Source organism: Nerophis lumbriciformis, linkage group LG18, assembly GCF_033978685.3.
Source record: "Nerophis lumbriciformis linkage group LG18, RoL_Nlum_v2.1, whole genome shotgun sequence".
Lineage (NCBI taxonomy): Eukaryota > Metazoa > Chordata > Actinopteri > Syngnathiformes > Syngnathidae > Nerophis > Nerophis lumbriciformis.
Window position 1 is genome coordinate 33139705 of NC_084565.2, and position 26262 is coordinate 33165966.

Here is a 26262-nt window from a genome sequence, read left to right on the forward strand (position 1 = left end):
ATGGCACTTCAACCAAATACTTGTGGCAGTAAGTTACCCATGCCTTGGACACTTATACACCCCCATACCATTACATATGCTGGCTTTTGAACTTTGCGCCTATAACAATCCACATTGTTTTAGGCAAATTGTTTTCAAAAACAATTTGAAATGTGGACTCGTCAGACCACAGAACACTTTTCCACTTTGCATCAGTCCATCTTAAATGAGCTCGGGCCCAGCGAAGCCGGCAGCATTTCTGGGTGTTGATAAATGGCTTTTGCCATTTATACTTTTTATATTAAGTATATTTTTATATGTATACTTTTTTTTCCTACAACACGGGGTAAGGAGTCAGTAATTTTCATTCACTTAAAAATGCCACTGAGTCAAACTATGGTAAAGTCTGTCAAGTTTATTTCATGTGAAACCACACTACAGTAGGAGCGGGAACCCTCCCTAATGGCCATCGTTTTTTATTTTTTTTTAATGATAATATTACCACAAAAAAAAAAAAACTTGTCAAATGCACTCTAATGGGATAGAAATGAGTGAATTAGAATTGTTGCAGATAAATAAATATTACTGAATAAATAAATGAATAAATACACCCAAAACAAAAATAAATAGCTCTAATGCATAAACTCTGGTAAAGCCTTCATGGGACAATTAGGAGGGATGTCTCCATGAATTGATCATTTCCCTGCAATGTTGCTCATTATTATTATTATTATTATTATTATTATTATTATTATAATGATGATGATGATGATGTAGCCCACAGCAGTGCCACATTCTAGCTTAGAAGTAGACTCCAGCACACAAAGCACACTCTGCTGTGATGGGGTTCCCCTCGCCTTTAGATTACAGCACACCTCAACTAGCAGCTCGTTGTATATTAAAACCCACAAGCAAACAGCAGAACTCACCCCACTTGCTCAAAACACATACTTTGGTGTTGTTTTTGCATAAAAAAAAAAGCAAGCACAATTGTCCCATTGTAATGGAAGATTGGCCATCAACCTTGTACATTCTTCAACGTGCCGTGATTCATCTTACAAAAGAAATGACAAGTCCCGGTGAGCTGTTTACACTTAGGTAGGCAACTGTGAAATATTAGCTGGCAAACAACCGTGTACAGTATATATTTATATATATATATTAATGTGTCGACCAAACCACTGCTCTAATCACATCTCTGCAGCCTCTTGTACAGTATTTAAAAAAAATAACAACTACATTTCCCCAGCCTCAGCCTTTAGAGACTATATTGTATTATATTGCAGGCGTATCACAAAGAGAAGGTTGCATAGATAAAATGCTGAGCAGTGTTATTGCAAGATAAAAAACATTTCATATACCGCTCTACGGGAAAAAGTGTTGAGATATGTAAGAAAATTTAAAGCTTTGTGGGTGAATTTCCGCCCATTTATCCAGAAGAATGTTATGGACAATTCTCCAAAATGTCTTTCTAAGGCAGGGGTCGGCAACCCGCGGCTCCGGCTCTTTGATCACTCTGATGCGGCTCAGCTGCATACTTGCCGACCCTCCCAATTTTCCCGGGAGATTTCCGGATTTCAGTGCCTCTCGCAGAAAACTCCCGGGATTAATTTTCTTCGATTTTCACCCTAACAATAATAATAAGGGCATGCCATGATGGTACAGCATTCAGCACCCTCTACAATCTGTACAAACAGCGTGCCAGCCCAGCCTTTTGTTGTATGCATTTTCTACTTACACACGTAAGTGACAGCAAGGCATACTTGGTCAACAGCCACACAGGTTACACTGACATTTGGACACAACATAAACACAACAGAACAAATACCCAGAATCCCATGCAGCCCTGACTCTTCCGGGCTACATTATACACCCCTGCTACCACACATCCCCCCGCCCCCCCAAAACCCCCTCCGTGCGTCGGTTGATGTGGGTGGGGTTTGGTAGCAGGGGTGTATAATGTAGCCCGGAAGAGTCAGGGCTGCATGGGATTCTGGGTATTTGTTCTGTTGTGTTTATGTTGTGTTATGGTGCAGATGTTCTCCCGAAATGTGTTTGTCATTCTTGTTTGGTGTGGGTTCACAGTGTGGCGCATTATTAGTAAGAGTGTTAAAGTTTATACCGCCACCGTCCGTGTAACCTGTGTGGTTGTTGAGCAACTATGCCTTGCTGTCACTTACGTGAGCAAGCAGAAGTTCCATACCACGTTTGGCTGGGCCGGCACACTGGATGTAGAGGGCGCTAAATACTGTTCCATCACGGTACGTTGGAGAGAATAGTTGCCCTGAATTTCGTAATATGCTGGTAAAATTGGGAGGTTGACAAGTATGACGCTGTCAAGCGCCATTCATACCAAACTCGAAACCCTTGGTTTATACATAGCACAAAGCAAAAAAACAACAACTTTGTATGCAGTGTCATTTCATTTTAAATTTCAAAAGAATTTTGTGGCTCCCATTGATTTCTTTGATTTGTGAAACTGGTCAAAATGGCTCTTTGACTGGTAAAGGTTGCCGACCCCTGTTCTAAGGTGTAGGGATGGGCGATACGACGATATATACATCACAATGTATTATTTGGTATATCAATTATGATACAGTAGGGAAGCGATTCATATGGCCCCATTCCTGGGTGGATCTCACGTGAGAGGAAAAGGAGGTGTACATTATTTTGCAATGCAGTATGATGAAAATGATGGAAATCGTCCCTTTTACGTAGCAACTGACGCTGTGGTCAAAGTTGGAATTGCCACAAAACGCATGTTAAGATATTCAACAGTCTACTGCCGTCTGGCGGCTAAAGCCCATTTTGTCACGTTTCATGTGTCAGGTAAACCGCGACGAATGGGGCCATATGAATTCCCTTGTTACTGTAGAGCCATTTCAAAGCTGGTTACATATGTGGTAACATATTGCATCATTTCCAGCTGTATTATTAATCTACTTGTTAATTTACTGTTGCTCTGATACATTACATTCGTTTTGGCTGATACTACAAATGTGGGTTTACAGATACTTAAAATTGACAAGATTATTGAATGATTAAATTTTTTATCACAATTATAATCAGACAAAAACACAGGATAGTGATTTGAATAATATTAATTATTGTCATTGTTTCCTACTATTGGCTCTGATTTAAATCCTTAGTTTTTGATCTCTTAAAGTCCTCCTGTGTCAGGGAACCTATTTCCTGAGTTTGTAAATAATAACAAAAACAACTATTTATTTGACAATAATAAATATCAATATAACCCTTGTAGTATTGGCCATATACTGATCTTGTACTCATATCTGAAGCTTCTTTTTTGGAACTACCTCAGGTTGAAAAATGGTCCCAAGAAGAATGTTGTCGATTTTCTCTCACAATATTATGTCAGACCCACTCGACATCCATTGCATTCGGTCTCCCCTAGAGGGGGGGGGTTACCCACATATGCGGTCCTCTCCAAGGTTTCTCATAGTCATTCACATCGACGTCGCACTGGGGTGAGTTTTTCCTTGCCTTTATGTGGGCTCTGTACCGAGGATGTCGTTGTGGCTTGTGCAGCCCTTTGAGACACTTGTGATTTAGGGCTATATAAATAAACATTGATTGACTGATCGTTACTGTCTATTTGTATCCATCCGCCCACCAATGTTTACATTCAAGAGCTCAAGCTTAAATGTTAGCATATCTTCCTGCGGTGTCTAGTGTAGCACGTTTAGCTACTCCTCGTCGTAAGAAACTTAGTTTATTTGTATTACTGACTTAGAAGTGGCTTTGCACTGTGGAGAGACGTTAGCCTCTAGCAGCCTAGCAAGAATGCTACATTGTCGCTGTCGAATTTGCGTAACACAGCTAGAATGTGTCGTCAATATGCATCATCACGATATGTTAAAACCTATCATCGGCCAAAATGATCTCATTTGTATCGTCTATATCGCCCAACCCTACTAAAGTGAATTATTACTGTGAACCCCTGTTTGCTTAAGAGATGTGTCCCAAGACTTTTGCTCACAAAAGGTGTCTTCCCATCCGAGCAAGTTCAACGATCATTCACAGTGTAGTCCAAAAAGCAGCCTAGAGATGAGTTCAACCCAACTAAAACCAACAGTTCGTTTCCCTCCTATCCCATCTTCTCTGCACTCAGAGGAAGAAGTCGGGCGACGGCGAAGGCGGGCTGCCGCCGCGGCCGATCGGGGCCTCCCCGGCGCCAAGGTTGTTGTTGCCAAGGAGCTTCTCGTACCGGGCCTTGTAGGCGTCTCGCTCCCTCAGCACCCGAGTCAGCTCACACTGTAGCTGTTCCAGCTGGGGATGGGAAAGAAACATTTGTTGGCATCGACGGATGTGTTGAGGTGAATGAGCACCAAAATCTGTCACCATGCACATTTTAAAGTGGAACATTATCACAATTTCAGAAGGGTTAAAACCATTAAAAATCAGTTCTCAGTGGCTTATTTTATTTTTCGAAGTTTTTTTCAAAATTTTACCCATCACGCAATATCCCTAAAAAAAAAAAAGCTTCAAAGTGCCTGATTTTAACCATCGTTATATACACCCGTCCATTTTCCTGTGACGTCACACAGTGATGCCGATACAAACAAACATGGCGGATAGAACAGCAATGTATAGCGACATTAGCTCGGATTCAGACTCGGATTTCAGCGGCTTAAGCGATTCAACAGATTACGCATGTATTGAAACGGATGGTTGTAGTGTGGAGGCAGGTAGCGAAAACGAAATTGAAGAAGTAACTGAAGCTATTGAGCCATATCGGTTTGAACCGCATGCAAGCGAAAACGACACGACAGCCAGCGACACGGGAGAAAGCGAGGATGAATTCGGCGATCGCCTTCTAACCAACGATTGGTATGTGTTTGTTTGGCATTAAAGGAAACTAACAACTATGAACTAGGTTTACAGCATATGAAATACATTTGGCAACAACATGCACTTTGAGAGTGCAGACAGCCCAGTTTTCATCAATTAATATATTCTGTAGACATACCCTCATCCGCTCTCTTTTCCTGGGGGTCTGGCGGCAGATTTCTTTGACTTTATCGTTGGAAATGTATCTGCTTTGAGTGTCGCAGGATATCCACACATTCTTGCCATCTCTGTTGTAGCATAGCTTTCGTCGGTAAAGTGTGCAGAACAAACGTCCAATTTCTTGCCACTTTCGCATCTTTGGGCCACTGGTGCAACTTGAATCTGTCCCTGTTCGTGTTGTTATACCCTCCGACAACACACCGACGAGGCATGATGTCTCCAAGGTACGGAAAACAGTCGAAAAAACGGAAAATAACAGAGCTGATTTGAATCGGTGTTTGAGAAAATGGCGGATTGCTTCCCGATGTGACGTCACGAGAGAGCAAATAATAGAAAGGCGTTTAATTCGCCAAAATTCACCCATTTAGAGTTCGGAAATCGGTTAAAAAAATATATGGTCTTTTTTCTGCAACATCAAGGTATATATTGACGCTTACATAGGTCTGGTGATAATGTTCCCCTTTAAGAAAAGAGGCTCTCGACTTGCGTGCTTTTTATGACATCTTGAGGAGAAAACAGGCTTCGCTATACATCCTAAAATGCAGCTAACTAGCTCTCATTCAGCTACAGACATGGGAACTGTAAGTTTGATCCTTTGATTTTCTTTGGCAAAAAGGTTATCCGAGCACAATGTTGTTTTTTTGCAAGTGTAATGTTAGCATTGTGGCTAACATAGCTGGCAGTCCATAATGTTACGTTGTTGAATGGGACGTGTGGACAGCGGCATTTGCATTAAAGCAACATACACATAAAACGACTTACTAAAAATTACTTTTAAACCGTCTCAAGTAGAGATGTCCGATAATGGCTTTTTTGCCGATATTCCAATATTGTCCAACTCTTAATTACCGATTCCGAGAACCGATACCGATATATACAGTCGTGGAATTAACACGTTATTATGCCTAATTTTGTTGTGATGCCCCACTGGATGCATTAAACAATGTAACAAGGTTTTCCAAAATAAATCAACTCAAGTTATGGGAAAAAAAAAATGCCAACACGGCACTGCCATATTTATTATTGAAGTCACAAAGTGCATTATTTTTTTGAACATGCCTCAAAACAGCAGCTTGGAATTTGGGACATGCTCTCCCTGAGAGAGTATGAGGAGGTTGATGTGTGTGTGTGTGTGGGGGGGGGGGGGGGTGTATATTGTAGCGTCATGGAATAGTTAGTGCTGCAAGGGGTTCTGGGTATTTGTTCTGTTGTGTTACGGTGCGGATGTTCTCCCGAAATGTGTTTGTCATTCTTGTTTGGTGTGGGTTCACAGTGTGGCGCATATTTGTAACAGTGTTAAAGTTGTTTATACGGCCACCCTCAGTGTGAGCTGTATGGCTGTTGACCAAGTATGACTTGCATTCACTTATGTGTGTGAAAAGCCGTAGATATTATGTGATTGGGCCAACATGCAAAGGCAGTGCCTTTAAGGTTTATTGGTGCTCTGTACTACTCCCTACGTCCGTGTACACAGCGGCGTTTGAAAAAGTCATACATTTTACTTTTTGACACCGATACCGATCATTTTGAAACCGATAATTTCCGATATTACATTTTAAAGCATTTATCGGCCGGTAATATCGGCAGTCTGATATTATCGGACATCTCTAGTCTTAAGGTTAGATTTTTGGCTGACAAAATTTCAATATTGTAAAAAAAAACAACCATATGTGACCTTTAACCTTTTAAACCCGTGCTGTGTTAATATAATACAGTATTTGATTCACTTTCTATTATTGTTAAATTTTTTGTAAGCCAATATTATTAGCAGTGGTGTGCCGTCTCTGCTAACCAGAAATCATGATCATAATTAAATATAAAACTATTTTTTAATGTCATATTATGCGCCTTTTAGTGCTGTTGTTTTTAGGTTAGAGTTTGTATCCAATCAGAATTCAGCTAGCTTATGTTGCCATGCTGTACGAAGTCTGCACAATGCGGGCGTTTGTGCGTGAACGGACACATACAGTTGACAGATAATTGCGATAGCCAATCAGATCAGGAGTTGTTGTCAGTAAGGCCTTCTAGCTGGGCTCACGTTGAACGTGACATTTATGCGTCCTGTGATTGGATACTCACCTGGACCGTTAGCGGATTCATTTGAGAACACATACAGTTGATAGACAGTTGCGATAGCCAATCAGATCACAAGTTGTTGACAGTAGCCTGTCTAGGTAGCCTGATGTTAACGAGACTGTGATTGAATACTCACTTGTCATTCCAAAGTGAGTATCCAATCACGAGTTAGCAATTCAGCAGGAAGCAGGAAGTGCTGCGCCGTAGCCATACCGATACTCGCACGTTGATTAGGTGGCAGATATATGATTGCAAGGCCATTTTCAAGAAGGATATTCAAAGAGAAACTACATCTTGTGAGACAAAGTCGGCAAACCCTGGAAGCTAGCTCAGCTGTCCCGGCGATGAAATGGGGAGATGCCCGCCATTTCCACTCGAATCAACCGACTCCAAGCAGTACCACTGGCTTATACGGCGCCGAATGGGTTCTGCAAATTGTGAGTTCAAATATAAAATGTCACGTTCAATGTTTTTTGCAATTTTAATTTGAAATTTGACACATAAGATATGTTTTAATTGCTGATGCGGGTTTATTGATTTTTTAAATGCGCCAGAAAAAAAGCCTGTTTTGTACACTGTTGAGGTGCTTCAATGAACAGTAGTGCGTAAATGTGTTCCTGTATAGTATTTCTCCGGCAATGGTCATTCGGTGACATAAATGATGGTATTTTGAAAGGTGATCATTGAAGTCGGACATCACTGAAGGCCTAGGTGGGGAACGCACGGCCCGCCACTATTTATTAGTATCTGTTTAGTATTTTATTCGTACTATATATGTTTCTCTGTCAGTTTCTTATGGACAGAGCAAAAAGGTACAGTATGTTGTTCGCCGAGAACACGAAAATCCAATCGGAGTCAAGGCAATGTAACACAAAATAATGGCTACGCGTCCCAAGGACTTAATTCATTCGTATTATGAACCGAAAAACAAAAAAAGTAAGACAAACATTTGTGTAACTTTTTTTTTTTGGTCATTTCCAGAAAGTGTTATGGGTTGGACTACTTTGCACCGTTGAGAGCAGCTACAGTATAGAAATGTAGTTGTGTTTAAAAAACAAACTTAAGCGCCTTTGATTAGGGTTAAGTTAGGATATATATATTTACCGTATTTTTCGGACTATAAGACGCAGGTTTTTTCATAGTTTGGCCGGGGGTGCGACTTACTCAGGAGCGACTTATGTGTGAAATTATTAACACATCACTGTAAAATATCAAATATTATTTAGCTCATTCACGTAAGAGACTAGACGTATAAGATTTCATGGGATTTAGTGATTAGGAGTGACAGATTGTTTGGTAAACGTATAGCATGTTCTATATGTTATAGTTATTTGAATGACTCTTACCATAATATGTTACGTTAACATACCAGTTGGTTATTTATGCCTCATATAACGTACACTTATTCAGCCTGTTGTTCACTATTCTTTATTTATTTTAAATTGCCTTTCAAATGTCTATTCTAGGTGTTGGGTTTTATCAAATAAATGTCCCTCAAAAATGCGACTTATACTCCAGTGCGACTTATATGTTTTTTTCCTTCTTTATTATGCATTTTCGGCCGGTGCGACTTATACCCCGAAGTGACTTATACTCCGAAAGATTTTTAATAAACCACTTAAGCACCTTTGATTAGGATGAAGTTACAATATATAAATTTAATAGTTTTTTATTAAAAAAAAACTTGAGCACATTTTATTTATTAGGGTTAAGTTAGGATATATACATTTAGTAGGAATTGGTTAGGTTAGGCTGAGATAATGTCAAATTTAGTAGAATGTGTACAAAAAACAGCTAAGCGCCTTATGATTAGGGTTAAGTTAGGTTAAGGTATGGACATTTTGTAGGAATTTGTGCAAAAAAAGTTTAACACTTTTGATTAAGGTTAAGTTTGGATATGGATATGGAAATTCAGTAGGAATTTGTACAAAATAAGTTAAACACCTTGGTTTAAAAACATTTCAGGTAACGTTTTGGTTAGGGTTTTCCTTTTCACAACATGATTAAAAAAACTAAAAAATAAACTCCACCCACAAAATATTGTAAATGGTGTCTATGGATGTTCTTATTCATTGTAATCTCAAGGGCATTCAATCGATCGCAGCTGGACTGCAACGTTTGATTAAGGTTAAATTAGGTTAGGACACAGGTGTCAAACTCAAAGTCACACCTGGGCCGCTAAATCATATAATGTGGTTCGCAAAAACCTGGAAATGTGTCATTTTTGCTAAATGTGTTTGTTTTGACACAAAAAGATTGTAGCAATTGAACTGCTGTTATTCTTGACTCAGTGTTATGCGATGCAACAAGCTATTCCAGGCATTTTCTCTGTCATTGCAACCCTTCTTGAAATTAATTCTAAAATAGCTTAACTTTAATACATGCTTGTCCGCTTGAATTATGATTAGAAACCAGTTTTGTTGGCATAAAATATGATTGTAATCTAATGGAAGGGGAAATTGTGTAATGATATAATGTGGCGAATTTACATTTACATTAGGGAAAGGATTCATATGGCCCCATTCCTAAGTGTGAATCTCACGTGAGAGGAAGGTTGGGGTTTAATAATTTTGCAATGCGGTCTGCTGGAAATGATGGAAAGTGCCACTCAGTAGAGTGACGCTGTAGTCAAAGTTGGAATTGCCACAAAAAACATTTTAAGATATTCAACTGCCGTTTGGCGGCTGAAGTGGGTAGTGCACCCCCCCAATTCATCCCGTTTCATGTGTCAGGTAAACCGTGACAAATGGGGCCATATGAATCATCTTCCTACTGTGTATGGTTTCACAGTTACAAGAGGCCCGTTGAGGGGAAATTAGTTTAACACCGCTTACATATCCTAACCCCCGAGTTAGGATATGTAAAATTTTAGTTGGAATTTGTACAAAAACTTTAAGTCCCTTTGATTATGTGTTAAGTTAGATTATGGTATGGAAATTTAGTAGACATTTGTACAAAAAAAGTTAAAGTTTAGCACCATTGGTGGATAAGTTAGGATATGGAATTAGGAATTAATTAGGAATTTGTACAAAAAAAGTTAAGCACCATTGGTTAGGGTTGTTAGGATATGGAACTAAAAATTTAGTAGAAACTTGTACAAAAAAAGTTAACCATTGGTTAGAGTTGAGTTAGGATATGGAATTAGAAATTTAGTAAGAATTAGTACAAATCAAGTTAAGCACCATTGGTTAGGGTTGCGTTAGGATATGGATCTAGAAAGTTAGAAGTTTGTGCAAAAAGTTAAGAACCATTGGTTAGGGTTGAGTTAGGATATGGAACTAGAAATTTAGTAGAAACTTGTACAAAAAAAGTTAAGAACCATTGGTTAGGGTTGCTTTTGGATATGGAACTAGAAATTTTGTAGAAACTTGTACAAAAAAAGTTAAGAACTATTGGTTAGGGTTGAGTTAGGATATGGAACTAGACATTTAGTAAGAATTTGTACAAATCAAGTTAAGCACCATTGGTTAGGGTTGAGTTAGGATGTGAAACTAGAAATTTGTAGAAATGTGTACAAAAAAAGTTAAGCACCATTAGTTAGGGTTGCGTTAGGATATGGAACTAGAAATTGAGTAGAAACTTGTACAAAAAAAGTTAAGAGCCATTGGTTAGGGTTGAGTTAGGATATGGAACTAGACATTTAGTAAGAATTTGTACAAATCAAGTTAAGCACCATTGGTTAGGGTTGAGTTAGGATGTGGAACTAGAAATTTAGTAGAAACTTGTACAAAAAAAGTTAAGAACTATTGGTTAGGGTTGAGTTAGGATATGGAACTAGACATTTAGTAAGAATTTGTACAAAACAAGTTAAGCACCATTGGTTAGGGTTGAGTTAGGATATGGAACTAGAAATTTAGTACGAATTTGTACAAATCAAGTTAAAAACCATGGGTTAGGGTTGCGTTAGGATATGGAACTAGAAATTTTGTAGAAACTTGTACAAAAAAAGTTATGAACCATTCTTTAGGGTTGAGTTAGGATATGGAACTAGAAATTTAGTAGAAAGTTGTACAAAAAAAGGTAAGAACCATTGGTTAGGGTGAGTTAGGATATGGAACTAGAAATTTTTTGGAAACTTGTACAAAAAAAGTTAAGAACCATTGGTTAGGGTTGAGTTAGGATATGGAACTAGACATTTTGTAAGAATTTGTACAAATCAAGTTAAGAACCATTGGTTAGGGTTGCGTTAGGATATGGAACTAGAAATTTTGTAGAAACTTGTACAAAAAAAGTTATGAACCATTCTTTAGGGTTGAGTTAGGATATGGAACTAGAAATTTAGTAGAAAGTTGTACAAAAAAAGGTAAGAACCATTGGTTAGGGTGAGTTAGGATATGGAACTAGAAATTTTTTGGAAACTTGTACAAAAAAAGTTAAGAATCATTGGTTAGGGTTGAGTTAGGATATGGAACTAGATATTTTGTAAGAATTTGTACAAATCAAGTTAAGAACCATTGGTTAGGGTTGAGTTAAGATATGGAACTAGGAATTTAGTAAGAAATTGTACAAATCAAGTTAAAAACCATGGGTTAGGGTTGCGTTAGGATATGGAACTAGAAATTTTGTAGAAACTTGTACAAAAAAAGTTATGAACCATTCTTTAGGGTTGAGTTAGGATATGGAACTAGAAATTTAGTAGAAAGTTGTACAAAAAAAGGTAAGAACCATTGGTTAGGGTGAGTTAGGATATGGAACTAGAAATTTAGTAGAAACTTGTACAAAAAAAGTTAAGAACCATTGGTTAGGGTTGCGTTAGGATATGGAACTAGACATTTAGTAAGAATTTGTACAAATCAAGTTAAGCACCATTGGTTAGGGTTGAGTTAGGATGTGAAACTAGAAATTTGTACAAAAAAAGTTAAGCACCATTAGTTAGGATATGGAACTAGAAATTTAGTAGAAACTTGTACAAAAAAAGTTAAGAGCCATTAGTTAGGGTTGAGTTAGGATATGGAACTACAAATTTTGTAGAAACTTGTACAAAAAAAGTTAAGAACCATTGGTTAGGGTTGAGTTAGGATATGGAACTAGGAATTTAGTAAGAATTTGTACAAATTAAGTTAAAAACCATTGGTTAGGGTTGCGTTAGGATATGGAACTAGAAATTTTGTAGAAGCTTGTACAAAAAAAGTTAAGAACCATACTTTAGGGTTGAGTTAGGATATGGAATTAGAAATTTAGTAGAAACTTGTACAAAAAAAGTTAAGAACCATTGGTTAGGGTTGAGTTAGGATATGGAACTAGAAATTTAGTAAAACCTTGTACAAAAAAAGTTAAGAACCATTGGTTAGGGTTGAGTTAGGATATGGAACTAAAAAGTTAGTAGAAATTTTTGCAAAAAAAGTTAAGAACCATTGGTTAGGGTTGAGTTAGGATATGGAACTAGAAATTTAGTACAACTTGTACAAATCAAGTTAAGAACCATTGGCTAGGGTTGAGTTAGGATATGGAACTAGAAATTTAGTAGAAACTTGTACAAATAAAGTTAAGAACCATTGGTTAGGGTTGAGTTAGGATATGGAACTAGAAATTTAGTAGAAACTTGTACAAAAAAAGTTAAGAACCATTGGTTAGGGTTGAGTTAGGATATGGAACTAGAAAGTTAGTAGAAATTTGTACAAATAAAGTTAAGAACCATTGGTTAGGGTTGAGTTAGGATATGGAACTAGAAATTTAGTAGAAACTTGTACAAAAAAAGTTAAGAACCATTGGTTAGGGTTGAGTTAGGATATGGAACTAGAAAGTTAGTAGAAATTTGTGCAAAAAAAAGTTAAAAACCATTAGTTAGGGTTGCGTTAGGATATGGAACTAGAAATTTAGTAGAAACTTGTACAAAAATAGTTAAAAACCATTGGTTAGGGTTGAGTTAGGTTATGGAACTAGGAATTTGGTAAAAATGTGTACAAATCAAGTTAAGCACCATTGGTTAGGGTTGAGTTAGGACATGGAACTAGAAATTTAGTAAGAATTTGTACAAATCAAGTTAAGCACCATTGGTTAGGGTTGAGTTAGGATATGGAACTAAAAAGTTAGTAGAAATTTGTGCAAAAATAGTTAAGAACCATTGTTTAGGGTTGACTTAGGATATGGAACTAGAAATTTTGTAGGAATTTGTGCACAAAAAAGTTAAGCACCTTTGGTTAGGGTTGAGTTAGGACATGGAACTAGAAATTTAGTAAGAATTTGTACAAATCAAGTTAAGCACCATTGGTTAGGGTTGAGTTAGGATATGGAACTAAAAAGTTAGTAGAAATTTGTGCAAAAAAAGTTAAGAACCATTGTTTAGGGTTGACTTAGGATATGGAACTAGAAATTTTGTAGGAATTTGTGCACAAAAAAGTTAAGCACCTTTGGTTAGGATATGTAAAATTTTGTAAGAATTTCTACAAAAAAATTAGGCACCTTGAATAAGGTTAAGTTAGGTTAATATACTTTTGATTAGACTTGGATTTAGACTAACTTTATTGATCCACAAGGGAACTTGTTCCACATTGATTGATTGATTGATTAAGGTTAAGTTAGGATATGGATATGGAAAGTCAGTTGGAATTCGTACAAAATAGGTTTTGGTCAGCCATTGTTTTGGGTTTATCATTTTCACCAAATTAAAAAACAAAAATGTTAACTCAACCCACACAATATTGCAACTTGAATTACAATAATAGTAGAAAATCCTACAAAAATAGTGACTGGTCGCCATCTCACTACCTGTTGACTTAGCACGTGCTTCTCCGACTCAAGTGCGTGGCGATGCTGTAAGCGCTTGTAACGGCAGGACTGGGCGTAGCCGCGGTTCTTGAGGGTGCGTCGCTTCTGCTTCAGGCGCACCACCTCGTCTTTGCTGACGCCCCGCAGGTGGCGGTTGAGCTCGCGGACCGACAGGCTCACCAGCTGCTCGTCGGAGAAGCGCTCGTTCGCGCCGCACTGTGAACAGATGGAGAGCATATCGGTGTTTATTCAGTGCTAGGCACGCTAGAGATGATTCACATTGCATATATTTAGACGAAAGCCAGCAAAACAGAGTCATCGTGGGTTGTCGGGGGGACGTTACTGTCCATAATCTGTCGTATAATCTGACTAAGTGTGGCTGACAGTTATCGGGATTACGCAAGGCAATAATAGCAGATATGATTATAAGCTCACACTGCGCTCCATTTAGAGCTCCCAGATCCAAGCAGACATCCCGATCAACAACGACTCTGAAATGTAATACCTGAACGTTGCTACATGCACGCACTCCAGAGCATTCTATGACTGTCCACATTTTATTTTGCATCATTAACATCAACCAATCAGGCTGTCATTGCCACATTTTCCTCGTGAAAACACAGTCAAGTGCATGGCTGGTATTAAAGTTAAAGGTCCCCTCTTATGCAAAAAGTGACCTTTTGGAGATGTTCTATAAGTCTCCCGAGAACCAGAGTGTAAAAAAAAAAAAAAAAATTCTCAAAAGGCTTCGCGACACATCTTGAAACAAAGTTTGGAGCTCTTTGTGAGATCGCTGTTTTTCTTCAGTTAATAGGCTAACCTGGCTGCCAAAATGTGAGTGTAATGTTATTACTGTTACTCCCGTATCGATACTAATGTTGCTAACATTTACAGTAGGTGCTCCTGTATGGGATATGTGGCATCTATTGTGTTAGACCACGTTAATTGATGTTGGACCACCTTAAATGATGTGGTGGGCCACAATAAATTATTTGTTAGACCACGTTAAATGATTTGTTAGACCACATTAGATGTGGCGGACCACAATAAATTATGTGTTAGAGCAGAGGTCACCAACCTTTTTGTAACTGGTATGGCATTTCTTTTTTTTTTTTGTCATAAAAAATACAATCATGTGTGCTTACGGACTGTATCCCTGCAGACTGTGTTGATATATATTGATATATAATGTAGGAACCAGAATATTAATAACAGAAAGAAACAACTCTTTTGTGCGAATGAGTGTAAACGGGGGAGGGAGGTTTTTTGGGTTGGTGCACTAATTGTAAGTGTATCTTGTTTTTTATGTTGATTTAATTAAAAAAAAAAAAAAAAAAAAAAAATATATATATATATATATATATATATATATATACATATACAGGTAAAAGCCAGTAAATTAGAATATTTTGAAAAACTGCGTTGACCCTGGATCTCAGGAAACAGAGTGGACCGACACCAGCAGATGACATGGCACCCCAAACCATCACTGATGGTGGAAACTTTACACTAGACTTCAGGCAACGTGGATCCTGTGCCTCTCCTGTCTTCCTCCAGACTCTGGGACCTCGATTTCCAAAGGAAATGCAAAATTTGCATGGTTGGGTGATGGTTTGGGGTGCCATGTCATCTGCTGGTGTCGGTCCACTCTGTTTCCTGAGATCCAGGGTCAACGCAGCCGTCTACCAGCAAGTTTTAGAGCACTTCATGCTTCCTGCTGCTGACCTGCTCTATGGAGATGGAGATTTCAAGTTCCAACAGGACTTGGCGCTTGCACACAGCGCAAAATCTACCCGTGCCTGGTTTACGGACCATGGTATTTCTGTTCTAAATTGGCCCGCCAACTCCCCTGACCTTAGCCCCATAGAAAATCTGTGGGGTATTGTGAAAAGGAAGATGCAGAATGCCAGACCCAAAAATGCAGAAGAGTTGAAGGCCACTATCAGAGCAACCTGGGCTCTCATAACACCTGAGCAGTGCCAGAAACTCATCGACTCCATGCCACGCCGCATTAACGCAGTAATTGAGGCAAAAGGAGCTCCAACCAAGTATTGAGTATGTACATGCTCATATTTTTCATTTTCATACTTTTCAGTTGGCCAACATTTCTAAAAATCCCTTTTTTCTATTAGCCTTAAGTAATATTCTAATTTTGTGACACACGGAATTTTGGATTTTCATTTGTTGCCACTTCAAATCATCAAAATTAAATGAAATAAACATTTGAATGCATCAGTCTGTGTGCAATGAATAAATATAATGTACAAGTTACACCTTTTGAATGCAATTACTGAAATAAATCAAGTTTTTCAAAATATTCTAATTTACTGGCTTTTACCTGTATGTATGTGTGTATATATATATATATATATATATTTTTTAATTTCTTGTGCGGCCCGGTACCAATCGATCCACGGACCAGTGCCGCGGCCCGGTGGTTGGGGACCACTGAGTTAGACCACATTAAATGATGTGTTGGACCACATTAAATGATGTGTTGGACCACATTAAATGATGTGTTGGACCACATTAAATGATGTGTTGGACCACATTAAATGATGTGTTGGACCACATTAAATGATGTGTTGGACCACATTAAATGTGTTGGACCACGTTAAATGATGTGTTGGACCACAATAAATGATGTGTTGGACCACAATAAATGATGTGTTGGACCACATTAAATGATGTGTTGGACCACATTAAATGATGTGTTGGACCACGTTAAATGATGTGTTGGACCACGTTAAATGATGTGTTGGACCACGTTAAATGATGTGTTGGACCACATTAAATGATGTGTTGGACCACTTTAAATGATGTGTTGGACCACAATAAATTATGTGTTGGACCACAATAAATTATGTGTTAAACCACATTAAATGATGTGTTGGACGACAATAAATGATGTGTTGGACCACATTAAATGATGTGTTGGACCACATTAAATGATGTGTTGGACCACAATAAATGTGTTAAACCACATTAAATGATGTGTTGGACCACCTTAAATGATGTGTTGGACCACAATAAATGATGTGTTGGACCACATTAAATGATGTGTTGGACCACGTTAAATGATTTGGCGGACCACAATAAATGATGTGTTGCACCACAATAAATGATGTGTTGGACCACAATAAATGATGTGTTGGACCACAATAAATGATGTGTTGGACAACCTTAAATGATGTGTTGGACCACATTAAATGATTTGGCGGACCACAATAAATGTGTTGGACCACAAATGATTTGGCGAACCACAATAAATGATGTGTTGGACCACATTAAATGATGTGTTGGACCACGTTAAATGATGTGTTGGACCACCTTAAATGATGTGTTGGACCACCTTAAATGATGTGTTGGACCACCTTAAATGATGTGTTGGACCACCTTAAATGATGTGTTGGACCACCTTAAATGATGTGTTGGACCACCTTAAATGATGTGTTGGACCACAATAAATGATGTGTTGGACCACCTTAAATGATGTGTTGGACCACTTTAAATGATGTGTTGGACCACTTTAAATGATGTGTTGGACCACCTTAAATGATGTGTTGGACCACATTAAATGATGTGTTGGACCACCTTAAATGATGTGTTGGACCACCTTAAATGATGTGTTGGACCACCTTGAATGATGTGTTGGACCACCTTGAATGATGTGTTGGACCACCTTGAATGATGTGTTGGACCACCTTGAATGATGTGTTGGACCACCTTGAATGATGTGTTGGACCACCTTGAATGATGTGTTGGACCACCTTGAATGATGTGTTGGACCACCTTGAATGATGTGTTGGACCACCTTGAATGATGTGTTTGACCACCTTGAATGATGTGTTGGACCACAATAAATGATGTGTTGGACCACCTTGAATGATGTGTTGGACCACCTTGAATGATGTGTTGGACCACCTTGAATGATGTGTTGGACCACCTTGAATGATGTGTTGGACCACCTTAAATGATGTGTTGGACCACCTTAAATGATGTGTTGGACCACCTTGAATGATGTGTTGGACCACCTTGAATGATGTGTTGGACCACCTTGAATGATGTGTTGGACCACCTTGAATGATGTGTTTGACCACCTTGAATGATGTGTTGGACCACATTAAATGATGTGTTGGACCACATTAAATGATGTGTTGGACCACATTAAATGATGTGTTGGACCACATTAAATGATGTGTTGGACCACCTTGAATGATGTGTTGGACCACCTTGAATGATGTGTTGGACCACCTTGAATGATGTGTTGGACCACCTTGAATGATGTGTTGGACCACCTTGAATGATGTGTTGGACCACCTTGAATGATGTGTTGGACCACCTTGAATGATGTGTTGGACCACCTTGAATGATGTGTTGGACCACCTTAAATGATGTGTTGGACCACCTTAAATGATGTGTTGGACCACAATAAATGTGTTGGACCACAATAAATGATGTGTTGGACCACAATAAATGATGTGTTGGACCACCTTAAATGATGTGTTGGACCACCTTAAATGATGTGTTGGACCACCTTAAATGATGTGTTGGACCACCTTAAATGATGTGTTGGACCACCTTAAATGATGTGTTGGACCACCTTAAATGATGTGTTGGACCACCTTAAATGATGTGTTGGACCACCTTAAATGATGTGTTGGACCACCTTAAATGATGTGTTGGACCACAATAAATGATGTGTTGGACCACCTTAAATGATGTGTTGGACCACTTTAAATGATGTGTTGGACCACTTTAAATGATGTGTTGGACCACCTTAAATGATGTGTTGGACCACATTAAATGATGTGTTGGACCACCTTAAATGATGTGTTGGACCACCTTAAATGATGTGTTGGACCACCTTAAATGATGTGTTGGACCACCTTAAATGATGTGTTGGACCACAATAAATGATGTGTTGGACCACCTTTAATGATGTGTTGGACCACAATAAATGATGTGTTGGGCCACAATAAATGACGTGTTGGGCCACATTAAATGATGTGTTGGGCCAAATTAAATGACGTGTTGGGCCACATTAAATGACGTGTTGGGCCACTTTAAATGACATGTTGGGCCACATTAAATGACGTGTTGGGCCACATTAAATGACGTGTTGGGCTACGTTAAATGACGTTTTGGGCTACATTAAATGATGTGTTAGACCACGTTAAATGACGTGTTGGGCTATATTAAATGATGTGTTAGACCACATTAAATGACGTGTCAGACCACGTTAAAGGACGTGTTAGACCACAATAAATGACGTGTTAAACCACATTACATCAAATGACGTGTTAGACCACATTAAACGTGTTAAACCACATTAAATGACGTGTTAAACCACATTACATCAAATGACGTGTTAGACCACATTAAACGTGTTAAACCACCTTAAATGATGTGTTGGTCCACCTTAAATGACGTGTTGGGCCACATGATGTGTTGGGCCACAATAAATGACGTGTTGGGCCACCTTAAATGACGTGTTGGGCCACATTAAATGACGTGTTAGACCACCTTAAATGACGTGTTGGACCACCTTAAATGACGTGTTGGACCACCTTAAATGACGTGTTGGACCACATCAAATGACGTGTTGGACCACATCAAATGACGTGTTAGACCACATTAAATGACGTGTTGAACCACGTTAAAGGACGTGTTAGACCACATTAAATGTGTTAAACCACATCAAATGACGTGTTGGACCACATCAAATGACGTGTTGGACCACATCAAATGACGTGTTGGACCACATCAAATGACGTGTTGGACCACATCAAATGACGTGTTGGACCACATCAAATAACGTGTTGGACCACATCAAATGACGTGTTGGACCACATCAAATGACGTGTTGGACCACATCAAATGACGTGTTGGACCACATCAAATGACGTGTTGGACCACATCAAATGACGTGTTGGACCACATCAAATGACGTGTTGGACCGAATCAAATGACGTGTTGGACCACATCAAATGACGTGTTGGACCACATCAAATGACGTGTTGGACCACATCAAATGACGTGTTGGACCACATCAAATGACGTGTTGGACCACATCAAATGACGTGTTGGACCAAATCAAATGACGTGTTGGACCACATCAAATGACGTGTTGGACCACATCAAATGACGTGTTAGACCACATTAAATGACGTGTTGAACCACGTTAAAGGACGTGTTAGACCACATTAAATGTGTTAAACCACATCAAATGACGTGTTGGACCACATCAAATGACGTGTTGGACCACATCAAATGACGTGTTGGACCACATCAAATGACGTGTTGGACCACATCAAATGACGTGTTGGACCACATCAAATAACGTGTTGGACCACATCAAATGACGTGTTGGACCACATCAAATGACGTGTTGGACCACATCAAATGACGTGTTGGACCACATCAAATGACGTGTTGGACCACATCAAATGACGTGTTGGACCACATCAAATGACGTGTTGGACCGAATCAAATGACGTGTTGGACCACATCAAATGACGTGTTGGACCACATCAAATGACGTGTTGGACCACATCAAATGACGTGTTGGACCACATCAAATGACGTGTTGGACCACATCAAATGACGTGTTGGACCAAATCAAATGACGTGTTGGACCACATCAAATGACGTGTTGGACCACATCAAATGACGTGTTAGACCACATTAAATGACGTGTTGAACCACGTTAAAGGACGTGTTAGACCACATTAAACGTGTTAAACCACATTAAAGGACGTGTTAGACCACATTAAATGACATGTTAAACCACATTACATTAAATGACGTGTTTGACCACATTAAATGACGTGTTTGACCACATTAAATGACGTGTTTGACCACATTAAATGACGTGTTTGACCACATTAAATGACGTGTTTGACCACGTTAAATGACGTGTTAGACCACGTTAAATGACGTGTTAGACCACGTTAAATGACGTGTTAGACCACGTTAAATGACGTGTTAGACCACATTAAATGACGTGTTAAACCACATCAAATGACGTGTTGGACCACATTAAATGACGTGTTAAACCACATTACATCAAATGACGTGTTAGACCACATTAAATTGTGTTTGACCACATTAAATGGCATATTAGACCACATTGAATGAAAATGCGGGCGACATTAAATGATATAACGCCAAATCACCACGTTATATGATTTGGCGTTTGAGACATGTGATTTAGGAGCACTGGGGTTTGGGTTCCTACACCCTTGACACCTTTAGTTACCTATATTTAGTGCAATATGACACGTTAATGCAGATCAGACCTTAAGGCGGAAAGACAGTCCTAGTTATTTACAGTTTAACACCTGACTGACTTGTGGGTGATGATGATGGTGATGGCCGCCATGCATGGAGTGGTGAAGGTGGTGCTGATGATGGTGGTGATGCGGGAGGGGGACGAGGCGGCCCTGAGGGCTTAGGGGCTGCTGGTAGGCTGCCGACGCGGCGGTGCCGTTGGGCAGCAAAGGAGTGTTTGAGGACAGGAAGACGAGCGGGCGGTGGCCCACGTCTGTCCCCTTGGCGCAGGACACGTCGGCACCGCTGTCGCTTCCCGAGTCTCCCATGTTGCTGCTGGAACTCTGAGAAAGACCTGGAAACTGAGTGGATGGAGAGATGGACGCTAAAGATGACCGCATGACAGATGGCGAGTGATGGACTGTGGAGACAAGAGGTACCTGTGAGGTGACGGCGGCCGCAGCCGAGTTCAGCAAAGCCTCCACAGCGTCCTCACAGCCCAGGAAGCCGTTGACCGGCGCCCTCTCTCTGTCGCCACTACCCCCGAGTGCGCCCAGAAGCGTGGCGGGCCCCGTGACCTCCCCTCCAAACTGTTGCTGCAGCGCCGCAAACCAGATGAGGTCCTCCAGCGAGGCCGGGGTGGGGCCCTGAGGCCCGCCGTGGGCCGGGCTGCCGTCTCCGTTCCCCTGGGAGCCGGAACTGACGCCCGACGTGAAGCTGTTGGACATGGACAGCGGGAAGGACATGGAGGAGGACGAAGAAGAGAGGGAGGACGAGCCCGAAGGCGGCGGTTGGGCGTCGCTGAGTGTCGGTGAGGGCGGCAGCGAGTTGTAAGGGCTGGAGCTCAAACTGGAGTCCTGGGGAGGATGGCCGGCGTACGGCGAGCTGGATGGGTCGTGGGGCAGGCCAGATTTGGGGTACGTGCACTGAGCAGAGAGCGGGGGCGTGTCGGGTTTCACCTCGAACTTGAGGAGATCAAAGTCGTTGAGGTACTCCATGGCCAGCGGGCTCGGAGGGAGGGACGCCATGGGGAGGGAAGGCGAGGACATGGTGTCTTCCGCTGATGCTGTCAGGAACGCCGGGAAATCCAACACAGCGCCTCAGAGCGGCTCATAGACAGCAGCGGAGGGGTTGACAGGAAGTAGACTGACTTAGGGGGCTTCCTCTTTTTCAAACTGGGCTTCCTTCTGTCCTTTTGTCTGTCTTTCTAGTCCTGCAGTGGAGAAGCAAGGCGGAGAATGGCACGATAAGTGCACGCATTGTGGAATAGAATGGAGACCTTAATTGGCATTGTTGTACAACAATTAAATGTAGTTTGGTAGCTTTTTTACCAATACTATCAACAGCATTCATGCATTATTCATAACAGATCTCACATACTTAACACTGGAAGGAGATTAGTGTACCGTATTTTTCGGACTATAAGTCGCAGTTTTTTTCATAGTTTGGCCGGGCTCCAGTGCGACTTATATGTTTTTTTCCTTCTTTATTATGCATTTTCGGCAGGTGCGACTTATACTCCGGTGCGACTTATACTCCGAAAAATACGGTAATAATGTGTAATATTTTTCACCTTAACCTTGTCAAATCTTGTCAGCAAACTCAGACCTGACCATAGATGAAGCATTTAAAAAATAATAATCATTTATTTTTATTAATTTATATTTTATGCAATTATGGTAACCCTTTAGTATGGGGAATATATTCACCATTAATTAGTTTCTTATTAACATGCACATAAGTAACATATTGGCTCTTAATTAGTCATTATTAAGTACTTATTAATGCCTTATTCTGCATGGCCTTATTGTATAACCAGTAAGCCATTAAGTAAGAGTCTTCCCTCAATAACCTCAGAATTATTGCTTATTAGTAACCCTAACCCTTATATGTTCCCTTAGTGTCAAAATAACTGTAAATTAAGTCTTTGTTACTTAGAATGTTCCCCATACTAAAGTGTTACCGCAATTATTAATAATTACCGTATTTTTCGGAGTATAAGTCGCACCGGAGTGTAAGTCGCACCTGCCGAAAATGCATAATAAAGAAGGAAAAAAACCTATAAGTCGCACTGGAGCCCGGCCAAACTATGAAAAAAACTGCGACTTATAGTCTGAAAAATACGGTATATGTTTTTGTTTTTATGACTTGTTTTCATAATTTACAATGTAAATGCAATATCAAAAAAAATGAGGCGCATAATGTAATATTTAGGATAATAATACAAGTAAACAAATCCTAGCCATACCAACTAACCAATATATTTAGAATATGCACAAAAAAAGAAGAAAATAATACAATTTCATCCCCTTTAATCCACATATGCAGGGGTTATATCATCATTTACTGTATTTGTAAGATAACACCTCTACTCCTGAACCGCTGCACGCAGAAGGGTGAAACTTTGCTAAAACACGCACCCCTACTGTGATGCCTGCATTATTGTTTTTCGGACAAATTAAACCTGAAGTTTTTCAAACAGCTTTTCAAACAAAACACTCGCCGCAACTTTGGGGTACTTGGTACATACCCATACTTGCCAACCTTGAGACCTCCGATTTCGGGTGGGGGGCGTGGTTAAGAGGGGAGGAGTCAAGTATTTCATATATATATATATATATATATATATATATATATATATATAATTTTATTATATATATATATATATATATATATATATATAATTTTATTATATATATATATATATATATATATATATATATATGTTTTTTTTAAAATTATTTATATATGTATATATATATATATATATATATATATATATATAATATATATATAAATAAATAAGAGAAATACTTGAATTTCAGTGTTCATTTATTTACACATATACACACACATAACAATCATCTACTCATTGTTGAGTTAAGGATTGAATTGTCCATCCTTGTTCTATTCTCTGTCACTATTTTTCTAACCATGCTGAACACCCTCTCTGATGATGCATTCTGCTTCGTCTCCTTGTTGTGTGCGCAGTTGTGCACTGCACTCTCTAAAAGCCCTAGATGTTATTGTCACATATGCATGTACAGTAGATGGCAGTATTGTCCTGTTTAAGAGTGTCACAACATTGCCGTTTACGGCAGACAAACTGCTTTACGGTAGACGAAAACGTGACTGCTGTTGTTGCCGTGCTGGGAGGACGTTAATGAAACTGCCTAACAATAAACCCACATAAGAAACCAAGAACTCGCCCTCGATCATTCTACAGTTATAACGTGATTGGGCAGGCATGCTGTTTATACTGTGGGAAAGCGGACGTGAAAACAGGCTGTCGACACGTCACTCAGGTCCGCCTGAATTTCGGGAGTTTTTCGGGAGAAAATTTGTCCCGGGAGGTTTTCGGGAGAGGCGCTGAATTTCGGGAGTCTCCCGGAAAATCCGGGAGGGTTGGCAAGTATGTTTAGGAGACTGAGCAGCGCAGGTGTGTAAAATGTGAGCAAGATTGGTTGAAAAACATTGTTTAGAAATGATTTTTAAAATTGAGGTTATGTTCTGTATGTTTTTAACAGCATTTTGACCACAAACCTTAAAGGGCGCCACTAATGTCTTTTATAGTCATAGTCAAAAAAAGAGAATAACTCATTTTTAAATGTGTTGATTGAATGAAAACATCCATCCATTTTCTACCGCTTGTACCTTCCATCATATTTAATATTAACACAAGTCACACAAATGGATCATCCCATTGTTGATATTTCTATATGTGAAGGATATCTCAAAGCGTTTATTCATTTTTGACACAAAGATTCACAAGTCTCAGCCGCCAAATCCAATTACCGTCAGACTAATCCAGAGTCCACACTTTCAACCAGAACCCAACCACACGTCTAGAGGTGTAAACTATTTAATTTGCAAACATACACTAAACACACATCTCCTCAAACCTGTGTTGGAAATACTTGGGAAACACCTTTTACGGCAGAAGTTCCAACAATCTAAAAGGTTTCCAATCCGCGTAGGAGGAACGTTGTTCCATTGCTAATTACCGGCTTTCAAATATAATCGTTGTGATCAAAATGAACATGTAATTAAAAAAAAAAAAAAATGCAGCTTTGACCCGTGCCTCTGCAGTGTGCTTCATTAGTCGGACCCCTGCGGCCGGACGCTGACAGGAAGCAAACAAGTGATGTGAACCACAGAGGCCTCGGTCTGACTCTGGACCAGAATCACCCACAAAATGAGACACACACACACGTATAGGCAAAAAAAAAAAGTATGAACTTACCGTCAGTCATAGAGATGAAGGATGAGGGCTTGTCAACATCACACACACAAACACACACACAAATATTGGACGCACTGACTGTGTGACTGACAAGAGGAGTGTGTGAGTGTCACTGAGTGCCACTGCCCCCTTGCTTTCTTTCTCCACTGCTGCAAATCCCCGTTTGCAACAATACACCCCCCCACACCCCCCCTCCGCAACTCTACCATGCCGCCCGGCCATGTCCACTCACATGGTTCGCTGGCATGCGCGCCCCCCCCACCCCCTCTCTGTTTTTCTCACTCCCTCTGTCCAGTTATCTAGTAGGGGTGCGACGATTCCTTTTAGCCACGATTCGATTCTACAAAACCCAAAACCAGTGAAGTTGGCACGTTGTGTAAATGGTAAATAAAAACAGAATACGATGATTTGCAAACCCTTTTCAACTTATATTCAATTGAGTAGACTGCAAAGACAAGATATTTTAGGTTCGAACTGAGAAACTTAATTGTTTTCGTGCAAATAATCAATAACTTAGAGTTTAATGGCAGCAAGACATTGCAAAAAAGTGTCATGTCTGTGTAATCATGTTTTGTCTTAGTCATGTTTTGTTTAGTTATTGGACTCTTTAGTTTCTGGCTTTTCACTCCCTTGTCTTGTTTCCATGATTACCCATTAGTTTCACCTGTTCCACGGTTGGACTCATTGTGCACTCTTGTTTGTCACCATAGCAACCCATTAGTTTTCACCTGTCACGTCACGCACCTGTTTCACGTTTTGAGTCACGCACCTGTTTTCGTTAATCATGTTTGTAGTATTTAAGTTCATTGTTTTTCAGTTTGTCTTTCTGGTGACATCCCCACATTTATGCTCTGCACATTTCTGACTCTTTTTTCATGTCCATCGTTCACGCTGCTCCTTTTTGTCCATGCCAAGTAAGCTTTGTTTATTATTACCACAGTTAGTGTTTTTTG

At 39.6% G+C, this 26262-nt stretch overlaps 1 protein-coding gene and 1 long non-coding RNA gene across 2 annotated transcripts in view; one reads left to right on the plus strand and one right to left on the minus strand.

Annotated features, from left to right (window-relative positions):
• The window catches only part of LOC133617850 (uncharacterized), a 74869-nt gene that overhangs the window by 16756 nt on the left and 31851 nt on the right, over positions 1 to 26262 (plus strand). The window lies entirely within an intron of this gene.
• nrl (neural retina leucine zipper) lies at positions 1989 to 25416 on the minus strand. Its single transcript, XM_061978600.2, has 5 exons — positions 25310 to 25416; positions 21507 to 22279; positions 21147 to 21428; positions 13795 to 14010; positions 1989 to 4269 (listed from the first exon to the last, which is right to left on the minus strand). The coding sequence occupies exons 2-5, from the start codon at positions 22113 to 22115 to the stop codon at positions 4108 to 4110; spliced, it is 1269 nt and encodes a 422-aa protein (XP_061834584.1). The 5' UTR covers positions 22116 to 22279; positions 25310 to 25416; the 3' UTR covers positions 1989 to 4107.